The sequence below is a fragment of the Cannabis sativa genome, chromosome 5 (genome assembly GCF_029168945.1).
Source record: "Cannabis sativa cultivar Pink pepper isolate KNU-18-1 chromosome 5, ASM2916894v1, whole genome shotgun sequence".
NCBI lineage: Eukaryota > Viridiplantae > Streptophyta > Magnoliopsida > Rosales > Cannabaceae > Cannabis > Cannabis sativa.
Genome location: NC_083605.1, coordinates 69188249 through 69205166, shown reverse-complemented (window position 1 = coordinate 69205166; position 16918 = coordinate 69188249). Strand labels below are relative to the sequence as shown.

General features: G+C 32.6%; 2 protein-coding genes across 2 annotated transcripts; both read right to left on the bottom strand.

The window, feature by feature from the left end:
* LOC115718017 (probable E3 ubiquitin-protein ligase RHC2A) lies at positions 1–726 on the bottom strand. The gene has a single exon (XM_030646985.1). It carries the CDS (start codon positions 724–726, stop codon positions 1–3), a length of 726 nt encoding a protein of 241 aa, XP_030502845.1.
* Positions 727–14874: 14148 nt separating this feature from the next.
* On the bottom strand, positions 14875–15884 carry LOC133037996 (uncharacterized). The gene has a single exon (XM_061115889.1). It carries the CDS (start codon positions 15837–15839, stop codon positions 15084–15086), a length of 756 nt encoding a protein of 251 aa, XP_060971872.1. The 5' UTR covers positions 15840–15884; the 3' UTR covers positions 14875–15083.
* Between the last annotated feature and the right edge of the window lie 1034 nt (positions 15885–16918).

The following is a 16918-nucleotide window of genomic DNA, read 5'->3' as shown; positions in this document are numbered from 1 at the left end:
CTAAGTCCGAGTTGGTAATTCAAAACGACACATTGGGCAAGTGTGTCTTTTCTCCAACCACTTAAGGATACAATGAGTGTGAAATAAGTGAGAACAAGGCAACCGACTCAGCTCAGTCCCACTCAACACATTACAAAAGCAAATCGGACACGTCATCTTTTCACCACTCGACGAAACGACGTCGTCGCTTTTAACTTTCTCCAAACCCTCCAACGACGCGCCCACCCCAACCGGACTCTCGGGCTGCACCGGTATGAACCAGTGATGTAGGGTTAGGGGTCGGGCATGTTCATGGTTCTCTATGTTGATCTCAATAGCCCGATCACCCGAATCGGACCCGGATTCAATCACTCGGGTCAGAACACTGCAAAATTTGTTCAAAACTTCCTCCACGCTCATCGGTATTGATGTATAGTTTCCTTCGGAACTCGCGATTTTCCAGTACATATCCATTGAAAGGTAACGAAGGTTGCGCATAAATATCTTAATCGAAACGAATGGGCGCAGTGATTGTGAATTTAAGAGGTGTAACGGGTATTGATATCGGTGATTGTATTCTAGATCGATTATGGGGGTTCTGCCACCTTCGAAGACCTTTCGTATAACGTTGAAGTAGAGGATTAGTGAGGGAGGAAGAGCTTGATTTCGAGGGTTTGGAGTTGGGGAACAGAAGATTTCTCTTGTGCTAATATAAGCCCTAGACTCACCAGGAGTTATTGGATCCATAATTACGTTATGGTTATTCGAGGTTATAACTAAATAGAGTTACACTAGAAAAAAAATTAAAAACCAAAAAATATCAACATAACAATAATAACAATAAATAATCATTAATACTATATCATAATAGAAATATTTTAGAGTAAATATAATATTCATACACGTATTATAATTTAAAATAAAATTATTAATTTTACATAAATAAATTTACAAAATACATGTATATATTTTATTAAGACGTAATTATTCTTATATAGAGGTATACTTTGGTAATACGGAACTTAAAAAATGTATAACTAATTACAATTTAGAGGTTATTCTTATTTATAATTGGCCCAAATTGAGACTTGATTTTTTTATAACAAATTAGAAGTTATTCTTGAATAGAGTATTCTTAAATAGAGGTTCTACTGTATATAGACATAGTGTTATATTTTAATTTTAATTTAAATAGGTTATCTTTTTAAAAAAAATATAAATTGTGAGGGTTTAAATTTTAAATATTTCTCTTCTAAAAAAAATTAATATTTCTTATTTAAATTTCTATAATACAAAATATTTATTGTTTTAGGTTTAAAATTAACTACGTACAATTTTATAGTCTTCTCTCCTATATCTTTTTTCTCATTTTTTTTATTCTATTTTTTTTAAGAAAAAAAATAAGAAAAACCTACACTATGAAGATTTTTGGGGAAAATACAGTTATATAGATTTTATGAACATATCCCTTTCCAAAAGAAATATATCATTTTTTAGGGTTTAGGATTACCCATTAATGGTTACTAAATAAATTAAACTATAAATATTAATTTTAAATATATTAAATCATTAAATTTTGATCTAATAACGAATAATAAAAGAGAAATTTAAATTTTTATGCTTAGTTTAACTACTTAATTTAAAAAAAATATCAAAAAATATCTCTTTTTATACCCTATCAAAAATATGTTCATATAAAAATATTTAAGTGAAACTCAACTTTTACTTATATTTTTTTTTGCTAATTTTTTTTCAACCGATGGAACAATCTCAGCCCATATGATATAAAAGTGAGAGATTTTTATAATTAGATAGAAAAATGGGAAATTTGCGGCAAAAGTCCCCAAAAAGTTCACGTTGATGCTGATTAGTCCTCAAGGTTCAAAAATAGCGGCAATAGTCCTCAAGGTCACACTTTTTATTTGTCCGTTGGTCTCCAAGTTAATAGATCTGTTAAACCCGATTCAAATGCCACGTGTCGAAATATTATTGGTGGGTATTATTATTTTAATTTAAAAAAATAAAAATAAAAAAAAAATAATTTTTAAAAAAAAATTCCTTTTTTTTTTCTTTTTCTTTCTTTTCTTCTTCATCTTCTTCGTATTCTTCTTCTTCTTCTTCTCTTCTCACTGCCAGCACCACCAACCACCAACCCCCAACTCTCAACCCCAAACCACCACCACCACCACCACCACCACTCCCAAATAATTTCCTATGCATTAATAAATTTCCAATGCATTAATAAAAAATCCCAAAACCCCAAAAAATAATTTAAATTAAAAAAACAAAACTAAAAAATCTCATCTCCAATCTTCTCTCACCATCTTCGTCTTCTTCATCTCCGACCACACCCTCACTCCCGTTCAACTGACCAACACCCATTCCCAGCCACCCCCTTCAGTAACATCTAAGGTTCCATTCTATTTTCCATCAACAAACCCTCAATCAAAACCCCCAAATTAAAACCCATAAATTGTTAGATCTGTAACACCAAATTCACACAAAGAATCAGCATATTTCACCATCTCTAGAATAATCATAATAATAATAATATTGGATCCTTAATATTGTAGTTAAAGTGGATGCTTACAATATTTCGAGTTCATCTGGATCGGTTTCTGGAAGAAATGGTAGTTAGAATAATCATAATAATAATAATCAAGTTGGTGGGAGAAGATCCGATTCCGGTGAGCTTTCTGGATCGAGCGAGAGTAGTCCAACTGCTGTTGAAAGTCTTCGACCTGGAAAGAATTTCAAGACGATGAGATCTGATTCGGGAAGTAGTACACCTCCGTTGATTTACTCAGGTAGTAGTTATGGTGGTGGGTCGTCGGTGAACTCTCCTCCTCCGTCTTTGAATGTTCTTCCAACTGGGAATATATGTCCTTCTGGGAAGATTCTAAAGAGTGGTGGTGGGGGTGGTGGTGGTGGTTTGGGGTTGAGAGTTGGGGGTTGGTGGTTGGTGGTGCTGGCAGTGAGAAGAGAAGAAGAAGAAGAATACGAAGAAGAAGAAGAAGAAAAGTGTAAAGTCTTTTTTTGGCAAGTTAGTTGACAAAATAATTTTTCCATTTATGGTAAGATTGTTGTGCATTCATATTCTATTTCTTACCTTATAAATTCGGATTGTAGTTGCCCTTTTCCTTGTTTGGAAAGTTGCACTTTCAGCTGAACTTTCCTTTGTTGAAATCTTCTCAAAAGAGAAGGAATTCTCTTTTGGAAAGTTGTCTTTTTTAGGGAAACTTTGTTTATTGCCTTTTCCTTATTGATTTCGATTGTATCTTGATACAATCAGAATATCTAATCTGTTTTTGGCAGGAATCAAGCATTGATAGAGGATCAGAACCGATTATAGCAAGTTTCCCGTTTCTGGTCAGATCTGCTGCGTCAGCATCCGAATCTGATGTAGCAGATCGTGTTTCTTTTGGAAAGGTTTTGTACAGCTGCTAATTCGAACTTGTGGTTGCCTCTTTGGTTTCTATGGTCTATAAATAGAGCCTAGAGAGCAACCATTCGAATTACCTCTTCCATTATTCATTTTCTACATTTATCTTTTGAGAGAAGAGAGTCTTTCTTTGTTTTGTGAGAGCCTAGTTGTTCATCTAGGTTCTAGTTGTTCTATTTCTGTTCTTACTTTATCCTAGAGGTTGTGAAGAACTACTTGACTGAACAAGAGATTGGTCTTCGGGAGAAGACTTGTTGAAGCCTTACTTCGGGAGGAAGTAAGCACTTGGTCTTCGGGAGAAGACTTGTTGAAGCCTTACTTCGGGAGGAAGTAAGCACTCACACTTCAAAGACGAAGGGAGTTCGGGCTTGAAGGTGTTTCAAGAAGTCAGATTCATAAAGTGGATTACAAAGGATTGCGGCAATACTTTAGAAGGAGTCTAAACTTGTTTAAGTCAATTGTCTTTGTAATTTTGATACTTTATTAATTGATTTCATTCTCTGGGCGTGGCCCCGTGGACTAGGAGTGTTCGGGAGAACACTGATACCACGTATAAATCTCTTGTGTCAAGTTATTTATTTTTCTGCAAATATTTTATATTCTGCCTGTTCAGTTTTGCTGTAGCAGAATTACTTTCTGCTGCTGCAAACGCGTACAGTTTTTATATTTTCTTATATACAACTGACATTTGCAAAAACACGGTTTTTCAATTGGTATCAGAGCGGGTCACTAAACTCTTAGTGTGGTCCTATAACGTTTTTGTTAGAATGTCATTTTTTACAGAAGGAAGTTCTATTTCTAGACCACCGTTGCTTAATGACTCTAACTATCCTTATTGGAAAGTTAAAATGAGGGCCTTCATCAAATCTCAAGATGAGAAGGCTTGGAGAATGGTTCTATCAGGTTGGTCTCTTCCAATTGAGACAGATTCTTCAGGTAATACTACTATAAAATCTGAACTGGAATGGTCTATTGAAGATGATAAACTATCTGCCTACAATAGCAAAGCCTTGCATGCTATCTTTAATGGTGTAGGTGAGGGTTACATTAAACTTATATCATCTTGTGTTTCTGCTAAGGAAGCTTGGGAGATTCTTCAAACTCAGTTTGAAGGAACTTCTGATGTGAAAAGATCTAGATTTATCATGCTTCAAACTAAATTTGATGAGCTTAGAATGTCTGATAATGAAACTTTAACTGAATTTTATGAAAAATTATTTGACATTGCTAATGAATATTTTGCTCTTGGAGAAAAGCTTGATGATTCTGTTCTTGTGAGAAAAATTGTTAGAGTTCTTCCAGAAAGGTTTGATACTAAACTTTTGGCAATGGAGGAAGCTAAAGATTTTAGCACTATGAAAGTAGAAGAATTGATGGGTTCCTTACGTACTTTTGAATTAAATCAAGAGATTAAACAAAAGGACACCAAATCCATTGCTGATAAAGGTAAAAGTATTGCTTTGAAAGTTGCTGATAATGAAAATTCTGATAGTGAATGTGATGATGAGATTGCTTTATTAACTAAGAATTTTCAGATGTATATGAAAAAGATGGGAAATAAAAAGAATATTTCGAAAGGTTCAAAAGGTAATACTTTCATTAAACCATCTGTCTCTAACAAAAAGGGAATTCAGTGCAGGGAATGTGAAGGTTTTGGGCATATTCAAGCTGAGTGTGCAAACACTTTGAAAAAGAATAAGAAAAGTTTCAATGTCACTTGGAGTGATGATGAAACCGAAAGTGATGAAGATATTGCTGAAAATGTTGCCCTAACCTCTGTTATGACTAATGTGTTGTGTGATTCACAGGTGAAAGCTAGATTGGTATGTCTGAATAATACCACCAAACAAGAGGAATCAGATTCAGATGAGTCTGAGAATCTCTTGCTGAATCATACAAAGTCATGTATGAAAAATGGATTCAGGTTGCTTCTGAAAATAGAGAGTTGAATAAATTGAATAAAAAATTATCTCATCAGATTGAAATGTGTGATTTGAAAATAAAAGAATATGAGACAAGTTTTTGTGATAAAGATTAAAAAATCTCTCCATTAAAGAAGGAACTTGAAAATTTTAAGAAAAATGTTCAAATGCTTAACCCTGGATCTTCTATTTTTGAAAAAGCTCAGAATGCAGGTCAGAGAGGTTTCGCAGGCCTTGGTTCTAATGGAATGGAAAGTTCTGGAGTCACGAAGTTTGTAAAATCTAGTTTCCAACGAATCACCTTGAGGCTACAAACTCTGCCGTAACAGTTTCACAGCCTGTTGCAGCAAGAACAGCTTCTGATGCTGCAAAATCTCCAGGATTTTCGAAAAGGGTAAGATCTTAGGTAAAAAGATTTGTTCCCATTTGTCATTTTTGTGGTAGAAAAGGACATATCAGACCTAAATGTTTCACATTGAACAATCTCTTTAAAACAAATTATTTTGATAATTTGGAAAAATCTCAAAAGAAACATAAAGGTTTGAAACAAATATGGGTGAAAAAGAAGTGTCTAGCTGGCTTTTCTGATAAAACTGATGCATCACAAATGTGGTATTTTGACAGTGGTTGCTCTAGACATATGACAGGTGACAAGGATTTTTTGACTAACATTCGGCCTATGCAATGTGGAGAAGTCACCTTTGGTAATGGCCTATCTGGAAAAGTTGTTGGTATGGGAACTCTAAATTTTGAAGGGTTACCTAGACTGAAAAATGTGATGTTAGTTGAAGGACTGAGGGCTAATTTACTTAGCATCAGTCAAATTTGTGATCAAGGGTTTACTGTTTCTTTTGATAGTGATCATTGTTATGTTCTGAATGATGACAATGAATGTATCTTGCAAGGTTTTCGATCCAATGATAACTGTTACACTCTAACCCTTGTGTTTACCTGTCATTCAGCTATCAACAACACCACAGATCTGTGGCATGCCAAGCTTGGGCATATTAATTTTAAAAACCTGAAAAAATTGTCAAATGTAGGTATTGTTCGAGGACTTCCCAAGCTTGGTAAAGAAAGTGAACGTAAGTGTGAACCGTGTCAACTTGGGAAGCAATTAAAAATCACTCACAAGCCTGTGTCTGATATCAATACCTCAAAAGTATTGGAATTGCTTCACATGGATCTTATGGGTCCAATCCAAGTTGAAAGTTTGAATGGTAAACGATATATCTTTGTGTGTGTTGATGATTTCTCTCGTTTTACTTGGGTAGATTTCTTAAGAGAAAAATCTGACACTTTTGATGCCTTTAAAACTCTGTGTTTGAGATTAAGAGTTGAGAAAGGTTGTAATATTGGGAAAATTGTTCGAATTCGAAGTGATCATGGTAAGGAGTTTGAAAATTCTGTGTATGATGATTTTTGCAAATCTACAGGTATAACTCATGAATTTTCAGCTCCCAAAACTCCTCAACAAAATGGAGTTGTTGAGAGGAAGAATCGAACATTGCAGGAAATGGCAAGAGTGATGTTAAATAGCAAGAAGTTGACAAAGCGCTTATGGGCTGAAGCTATTAACACAGCTTGCTACATAATAAACAGAGTGTTTATTCGTCCAGGTACCTCAAAAACATCTTATGAAATCTGGAAAGGTAAGCGCCCCAATGTAAGTCATTTTCATGTTTTTGGATGTGTGTGTTATGTCTATAGAGATCGTGAGCATATTGGTAAATTTGATGCTAAAAGTGATGTTGGTGTGTTTATTGGATATTCCTTAAACAGTAGAGCTTATCGTGTTTATAACATGAGAACTCAAACTGTTTTGGAATCAGCTAATGTGGTTGTTGATGATTTTAAAGATTTTTCAGAGTTTTCCACAGAAGCCAAGATAGATAGTCTCATGGATGCTCCTCGGAAAGCGGCAAAGCAGATCCTGATGCAGCAGAACCCATTTCTGATGCTGCAAATGACGAATCTGCTACTGCAACTGAGACTGGAGAACCAGAACCGTCTATCTTGACTCATCCAAACATCATCACTGATTCTATTCAGAAAGAACCAAGCACCAGAGTCAAATTGAATCATCCAAAAGATCTCATTCTTGGAAATCCTGAAGAAAGCATGGTAACTCGCAGAAGGTATGTTAATTTAATCAGCTTTCTTTGTTTTGTTTCTCAATATGAACCGAAAAATGTGAAGGAAGCCATGACCTTTGAGGAATGGCTCAATGCAATGCAAGAGGAACTCAACCAATTTGTTCGCAACAAGGTATGGATTTTGGTTCGAAGACCAAAAGATATAAATGTAATTGGAACAAAGTGGTTATTTAAAAATAAAAGTGATGAGTTCGGTACAATTGTGAGAAACAAGGCTCGTTTGGTGGCACAAGGGTACACACAGGTAGAAGGTATTGATTTTGATGAAACTTTTGCTCCTGTTGCAAGATTAGAATCAATTCGTTTACTTTTGTGTATTGCTTGTATTTTGAATATTAAATTGTTTCAAATGGATGTGAAATCTGCCTTCCTAAATGGTATTTTGAATGAGGAAGTTTATGTTGAGCAACCAAAAGGATTCGAAGATCCTCAATTTCCAGACCATGTATACAAGCTTGAAAAAGCTTTGTATGGTCTGAAACAAGCTCCTCGAGCTTGGTATGAAAGGTTGACTCAATTTTTACTTTCTCATGACTATCACAGAGGTAGTGTGGATAAAACTCTTTTCATCAAGCATATAAAATCTGATTTTATCATTGCTCAAATTTATGTTGATGATATAGTTTTTGGTTCTACATCTAACCATGAAGTGCAGGTATTTGTTGATCAAATGAAAAGTGAATTTGAAATGAGCATGGTTGGTGAGCTTAATTTCTTTCTAGGTCTTCAAGTGAGACAAATGGAAGGAGGTACATTTGTATCTCAAAGTAAGTATGCTAAGAACCTTGTCAAGAAATTTGGCCTTGAATCGGCTAAACAGGTAAGTACTCCAATGAGCACCACACTGAAATTAACAAAAGATGAGAATGGAGTAAAGGTAGACACTACACTCTATCGTAGCATGATTGGAAGTCTTTTGTATTTAACTGCTAGTCGTCCTGATATTTGTTACAGTGTGGGAGTGTGTGCTAGATATCAAAGTAATCCTATGGAATCTCATGTATCAGCTGTAAAAAGGATTATTAGATATGTTAATAGCACCCCTGATTATGGAATTTGGTACTCGAAAGATACTAATTCTAATCTTGCTTGTTTTAGTGATGCAGATTGGGCAGGCAATGCTGATGATCGAAAGAGCACAAGTGGAGGGTGTTTCTTTCTTGGGAATAATCTAGTATCTTGGCATAGCAAGAAACATAATTCCATCTCCTTGTCCACTGCGGAAGCTGAGTACATAGCTGCTGGCAGTTGTTGTACTCAACTATTGTGGTTGAAATAAATGTTGATTGATTATGGGTTTGAATTAGGTGTTTTGACTATTTTTTGTGATAACACTAGTGCCATAAATATTTCCAAAAATCCTGTTCAACATTCTAGAACAAAACACATTGATATAAGACACCACTTTATCAAGGAACTTGTTGAAAATAAATCATTGCAATTAGAATATGTTGATACTGAAAAACAATTAGCTGATATTTTCACAAAGGCCCTAGATGCAAGTCGCTTTGACTCCCTCAGAAAGTCTTTGGGAGTTTGCATTGTTTAATTTTATCATGTTCATAATTTTTGTACAATAGTGTTATGTGATTCATCTCTAGCTCTTAATCTCCTATCATTGTATTTTGACAAATCATGTTTATGCTTTTGGATTATAATTAGTTAGGATCTCAGTCTGATCATACTTTGTGATGTTGTGTTAAAAGGTTCATGTTACTCTTTATTTGTGTCTAGGATTAAATAATGTACTTATACAGAGTTGAGCAATTTTTGTTTCAGTCTTGTCAGGCCCCTTGCTGGAATAGAGCTACCCATACTGAGGTGTGAAAGCCATCTGTTGAGTAAGCTGGAACATTGTAATTAGCAACTATGATGAGGATGCACTACCATAGAAAAGGGCTACCTTCAGTATGGTGTGAAAGCATCCAGTTGCGGGATCAAATTGAAAAAGGCGAAAATGAAAAATCTTGCCAAGGACAATGATCCTATTTTCACTGCACACACTTATGTCTGACAAGTGTGTTCAAATTTGTAAGTCTCCTCTATTAAAATTAAATTGAAAATCCTGGTTCACAATTTTTAGTAACATGCATATCTTTTTCCTCAACATCAATTAAGTATGATTTGTTCCTGAGATACTGATTAGTTATTTTCTTTAAAAGCATAACATGTATTTTATTTTATCAATTGTCAATGATATTTGATTTCTCTGCTTGATTCGAATCACATATATCTATTGTACACACTGTATTTTATTTTCGGTTTTAATTTAAATAAAAAAAATAAAAAAAAAGAGGGAGGCGTGTGACTTGCTTCATGGGTCAAGGAAATCTTGTGCATAAATGGTAAGTATCAACATTCATTCTTCTTTGATTTATTTTGATATTTTTCCAAGTAAAGATTAATCTTTATATGGTAATGTGCCTTTATTCTTGAAAGATTGATTTATTTTTGGAAATATTGTTGGTAATTCTAGTTTCCTTTTATGTTTTTTTTTTAAAAAAAGGGGAAAGAAGTTGCAAGGAGTGGGCAATTTCCTTTTGTAATCGTGGGCTGGTGGTTTCTCAAATATGTTGAAATTGGTTTCCTTTTTGCTAAACTCTCCCATGTTTATTTCAACCAATTTTTGTCATTCACTCTCACCACCTACCCGATTCTATTTCTTTGTCTCTCTTGCTTGTTTGCTGTTCATTGTCTCTTTCAGATCAAAATGGTGAGAACAAAGAACCTAGGGCATCCCAAAAAGGAAAATGGTGGAATCTAAACAAGCCCCCTCAAATGCTCTTCTTGCTGCTCCAATCGTCTTGCTGCCATGGAGGAGGTTCAGCAAGAGATGTCCAAGCAGTTGTCCTCATTGATCAAGCTTTATGGGGCATAAGTTTTCTTTCTTTTTGTTTTTGGACATATTTCTATATTTTCATTTCTTTTTGTCTTTGGCCCTTATAGATAAACAAAAAGGGGGAGTAATTGTATACTCAACTGTCTAGGGGGAGTTGAGGTTTGTGTTTGTGTTTGTGTTTGTGTTCATCTTTGGTCAAAGTTAGCTGTTTATTTTGGTTTAATGTTGTGCTTCTCAGGGGGAGTTTTTATGTTTATTTTGCTAACTTTGTTTTGTAGGTGTTTGTTAATTAATAATATTTTGATTATCTAAAGTGCCAAAGGGGGAGATTGTTAGGTCCTTTTTTGGCAATTTAGTTGTCAAAATATTTCTTAATTAATGTGCATTTTATTGAGCATTCAATTTGTTTTTATCAACTCTAGACCCTTTTTCCAGGGGGAGTTGTGTTTGGTACTTGTGAACTTATTTGGATTAAAAGTTAGCATGCTGTTTTGTTGTTTTACAATTTCGAGTGTGTTACTCAGGGGGAGTTGTTATTTGCTCTTGCTAACTTTAACTTGCAGGTACTTTATGTTAAAAATTATTTTGTTCATCTAAAGTGCCAAAGGGGGAGATTGTAAAGTCTTTTTTTGGCAAGTTAGTTGACAAAATAATTTTTCCATTTATGGTAAGATTGTTGTGCATTCATATTCGATTTCTTACCTTATAAATTCGGATTGTAGTTGCCCTTTTCCTTGTTTGGAAAGTTGCACTTTCAGCTTCTCAAAAGAGAAGGAATTCTCTTTTGGAAAGTTGTCTTTTTTAGGGAAACTTTGTTTATTGCCTTTTCCTTATTGATTTCGATTGTATCTTGATACAATCAGAATATCTAATCTGTTTTTGGCAGGAATCAAGCATTGATAGAGGATCGGACCCGATTATAGCAAGTTTCCCGTTTCTGGTCAGATCTGCTGCGTCAGCATCCGAATCTGATGTAGCAGATCGTGTTTCTTTTGGAAAGTTTTTGTACAGCTGCTAATTCGAACTTGTGGTTGCCTCTTTGGTTTCTATGGTCTATAAGTAGAGCCTAGAGAGCAACCATTCGAATTACCTCTTCCATTATTCATTTTCTACATTTATCTTTTGAGAGAAGAGAGTCTTTCTTTATTTTGTGAGAGCCTAGTTGTTCATCTAGGTTCTAGTTGTTCTATTTATGTTCTTACTTTATCCTAGAGGTTGTGAAGAACTACTTGATTGAACAAGAGATTGGTCTTCGGGAGAAGACTTGATAAAGCCTTACTTCGGGAGGAAGTAAGCACTTGGTCGGGAGAAGACTTGTTGAAGCCTTACTTCGGGAGGAAGTAAGCACTCACACTTCAAAGACGAAGGGAGTTCGGACTTGAAGGTGTTTCAAGAAGTCAGATTCATAAAGTGGATTACAAAGGATTGCGGCAATACTTTAGAGGGAGTCTAAACTTGTTTAAGTCAATTGTCTTTGTAATTTTGATACTTTATTAATTGATTTCATTCTCTGGGCGTGGCCCCGTGGACTAGGAGTGTTCGGGAGAACACTGATACCACGTATAAATCTCTTGTGTCAAGTTATTTATTTTTACGCAAATATTTTATATTACGCTTGTTCGGTTCTTTGTAGCAGAATTACTTTCTGCTGCTGCAAACGCGTACAGTTTTTATATTTTCTTATATACAACTGACATTTGCAAAAACACGGTTTTTCAAAAAGAAAGAAAAAGAAAAAAAAAAAGAAAAATAAAGGAATTTTTTTTTTTAAAATTATTTATTTTTATTTTTATTTTTTTGAATTAAAATAATAATACCCACCAATAATATTTCGACACGTGGCATTTGAATTGGGGACTTTTGCCGCTATTTTTGGACCTTGGGGACTAATCAGCATCAACGTGAACTTTTTGGGGACTTTTGCCGCAAATTTCCCTAGAAAAATTAAGCATAATTTTTCTTTTTTCTAATTTTACCCATTCATGGATAATATCTATTAAGAGTGCACCCATTCAAAAATATATATATATATATATATATATATAGGATACGGATCCTGTATTTTTTTTTAAGTGGTGAGGGATTGAGCTAAATATAATATTTTTTGTGCCCAACTTAATAGTCATTTTTCTTTAAGATGAATTAGTTATTTTTTCATAAAAAAAAAATTAATAAATAATAAGAAAGAAAGAGAGGAGTAAGTTGAAAGAGGTGTTTTTTTTTTAGTATTTTCAATTATTAATCAATTTGTATTTGTACTTAATCTTCCAAGCTTAAATTTTGGTGGTAAAATAAAACCCTCCAAATGACTAAACTGTTAGTAAATTTAAGTGTCATCTATTTTTACAGTTAACTGCCAACATAGACTACTTATGTGTACACTCTTGTACATGTAGCATATTTATATTGGTACACCTAATATTATTATTTCAAAATTTATAATATTTTTTTAATATTTTATTTTTTATTTTTATAATTTTATTTAATTTTAAAATAAATTTTGAAATAGGTGCCGAAAGTCGGGGTTGGGTATATATACAATTATTAACAGCGGGACCGCTGTTAATGCCCTGCCGCTAATAATTCTAATGATTATTTTTTTTATTTTTTTAATATTATTAGCGGCGGAGTCTACCGCTAATAGTTTTTTTTTTTAATAAAAATAATAAGTAGAATTAGCGGCGAATTCTGGTTCCGCCGCTAATGCTACCACTATTAGGGGCGAATTTTTCCCATTGCTAATAATATTGCGGCTATTAATAAATTTTATTGTAGTGATAGTATATAATAAGACGATGTCTAACTTAACTATAAAATATTAGCACGTGAATATATAATATTTACTCTAGATATAAATTATTACTCACTGTGTGAATATATTGCTCCACATACATATAAGTTAGTTCCTGAAAGTCTAAATTTACTAAATAAATGAGTTATATTGAGTGACCGGTCTGAAAAAAAAGTAGTAAGGGATTGAATCCATGACCTATATATGAAAACATATCTTAAATATGATATTTACCGTAATCTTATATAGAAAAAATAACTATTTTATCTTAAAATAAAAATAAAAAGGCAATCTATATATATAAAAAAAACAACTATTTTATCATAAAATAAAAGCAAAAAGTTTATTTCAAAAAAAAAAAAGGCAACAATTTAAATTTTCTTTTCTGTAACCCAGCTATTTCAATTTTAAATTAACTATTTATTTATTTATTTTTTATATTCTTTCATACTTAAAATAAAAATTATAAATATTTAAACGATAAATAATATATATATATATATTTTTTTTTATGAAATTCATCTCCATTAAACTAGAACTAATCACTCAAAATAATAATATAAAATTAGAAGGGACACTCTCCCTAAACATACGACCAACATAACATCGAGATTGTCTCTAAAAAAAATTTGAAGCTTGATTAGTAGACCGTTTAACAAAATGTAAATCAACATTAGTTAAAAAACACAATAAATATTTACAATCTTCAACCACTAAACTAAAACCAGACTATCTGATTTAACCTTAACTCTATTACTTTGAGTTTTCAACCAACTAAGAATCTCCTTGATCCACATCGCTCCCGCGAAAGAAGACCACCCCTTGCGAATAAAGCGATAGCTGCTAACAATTTTCTCATTGAATCTCAAACCACAAAAGCATAAAACAAACTGCTGATATTCATCTTAAATAGTTGCATCGACATTAATCTTCATTTATTTGTTACAGGTTTAGTCCAACGCTAGCTATGCCCTATCACATACTAGTAAGGGTTTAAGTGAAGGGATAACCGCTACACCTTGAGCACCAATCCATTGATCAAGAGTTAGTGAAAAAACTTCACCACAACCTCCGCTCTCTGTCATTTTTGACTTCACACTATCTCATTATGAGGTGAATAGGGTCCCAAATAACGACAAATATGTAGAAAGCATGTTCGATTACGAGTAGTTAAAAAGAATACTATGATGGTTCTATTGCTTTATATACATTTCATATGTTATCAATCCTAATTTTTTTATTTGAAAATATATATATATATATCTAGAATTGCACAAAAAAGACTATTAATTTAGAAAAATAGAATACTTTCTTTTTTTACTTCGCCCTTTGCATTGAAAAAACAGATCAAATATCAAAGATTCATAAAAGGACAAATTTATATTCTCAAATGTTTTGTATTTTGTCTTGAATTGATCAACAACAATACCATATTAAATTCAATTTATTTCTTTTTTTTTAGAAAAAATAAAAAACTAGGAATTCTTTAGTCTACTCTTGTGAATTCACACCGAATAACCTTTGTTGCATTGTGCATTGCACGAAATATATATAACTTCATATAAAACTAAACATTCATTGCACCAAATATTATCTAGTATATATATAGATAGATATTTGTATTGAATCATATTAGTATCAAACATTTAAATTTAATTGAATTAGTACATTAAGAAAAAAAATGAATTAGTACTAAATGTTAGCATTTTAAAAAAATTACAAAAAAATCAAGTAATAATTATAAATAAAAGAAGAATATAGTGTTTGGGTAGTGGGATGTACAAAGTAGAATAATAAATGAAGAACAATCATTGTCAAACACTAATAACATCACCATGATAGTTAAAAAAAAGTTACTAGGGTACTGCATGAGACCTCTAATAATGCCAATTATCAATACTCTAAATAATAACTTCAAAAATCCTCAAAATGTAAAAATAAAAGTGAAAGTATACTAAGTCCGAGTTGGCAATTCAAAACGACATATTGGGCAAGTGTGTCTTTTCTCCAACCACTTAAGGATACAATGAGTGTGAAATAAGTGAGAACAAGGCAACCGACTCAGCTCAGTCCCACTCAACACCTCACAAAAGCAAATCGAACACGTCATCTTTTCACCACTCGACGAAACGACGTCGTCGCTTTTAAGTTTCTCCAAATCCTCCACCGACGCGCCCACCCCAACCGGACTCTCGGGCTGCACCACTATGATTACCGGGCTTTCGCGTTCGGGTTCGGGTTCGGGTTCGGCAACGGGTACGGGTAGGGGCCGTACATGGTTCTCTATCGTGATCTCAATCGCCCGATTACCCGAACAGAATCCGGATTCAAGCATTCGGGTGAGAACACTGCCAATTTTGTTCAAAACTCCCTCCATGCTCATCGGTTTTGATATATAGTTTCCTTCGGAACTCGCGATTTTCCAGTGCATATTTGATAAGACGAAAGGAATGTTGGGCTTAAATATCATATTCCAAACGAATACGCGCGGTGATTGTGAATCTAAGAGGTCTAACGGGTATTGATATCGGTGATTGTATTCTCGATCGATTATGGGGGTTCTGCCACCTTTGAAGACCTTTCGTAAAATTTTGAAGTAAACGATTAGTGAGGGAGGAAGAGCTTGAATTCGAGGGTTTGGAGTTGGGGAACAGTAGATTTCTCTTGCGCTAACATAAACCCTAGACTCACCAGGAATTATTGGATCCATAATTACGTTATGGTTATTCGATGCTATTATATCCCTATATATATAGAGAGTGTTATATTCTAATTTTAATTTAAATAGGATATCTTTTTCAAAAAAAAAATAAAAATTGTGAGGGTTTAAATTTTAAATATTTCTCTTTTAAAAAAGATTAATATTTCTTATTTAAATTTCTATAATATTTTAAAGATTAATATTTATTGTTTTAGGTTTAAAAATAACTACGAACAATTTTATAGTCTTCTCTCGTATATCTTTTTTCTCAAAATTTTTATTCTATTTTCTTTTAAGAAAAAAAAAAAATGAAAAACCTACACTATGAAGATTTTTGGGGAAAATAGTCAAAATACGGTTATATAGATTTTATGAACGGGAACATTGATTTTGTATACTTACATATATTTACTATGGGATTATTATGATAGGAATTGGTATTTTACCTATTAATAGGGATAGTAATTTATAGTTCTTGATTTAATCTAATAATTCAAATCAACTCTTGAAAACTACACCAAAATTAATATATTTGTTTTATTTATAAATAAACTTTAATATTATTTATTGTAGGTTCAACTAACAAACTCCAAACTTAATATTTTTATCTTTCTATTTTATTTCTATTTAAAATGTAGTTTTAATTATATTTTTTTATTTCAAATTTACATAAAAAAATATTTTAATTAAATTTATTTTTAAAACAATAATTATACTTATAAAAACTTATAACATATTCAACTTATAATAATTTTATAATAATCACTCTTAAAATAATTAAAATGCCACGAGTTCAATACTTTAGAAGTAATATTTTTTTTTTCTTTTCTTTACTTATATTTAATTTAAGATTTCAATTAATTTAATAGTTTTAAAATTCTATCATATTATATTAATTAATTTTATTTTTCAAGATTATAATGTTCAATGTATTTAAAATTTTTAGATATAAAATTAATTATTTACATCAATTACATTATTTATAAAATCATGCATGAACTAGTAAGTAATATACATTCATAGTATGCTTATTCTTCAACTTAGTTTAAGGTAGGGTTCTGAAAAAAGTCCGACCAGCAGACTGGTTC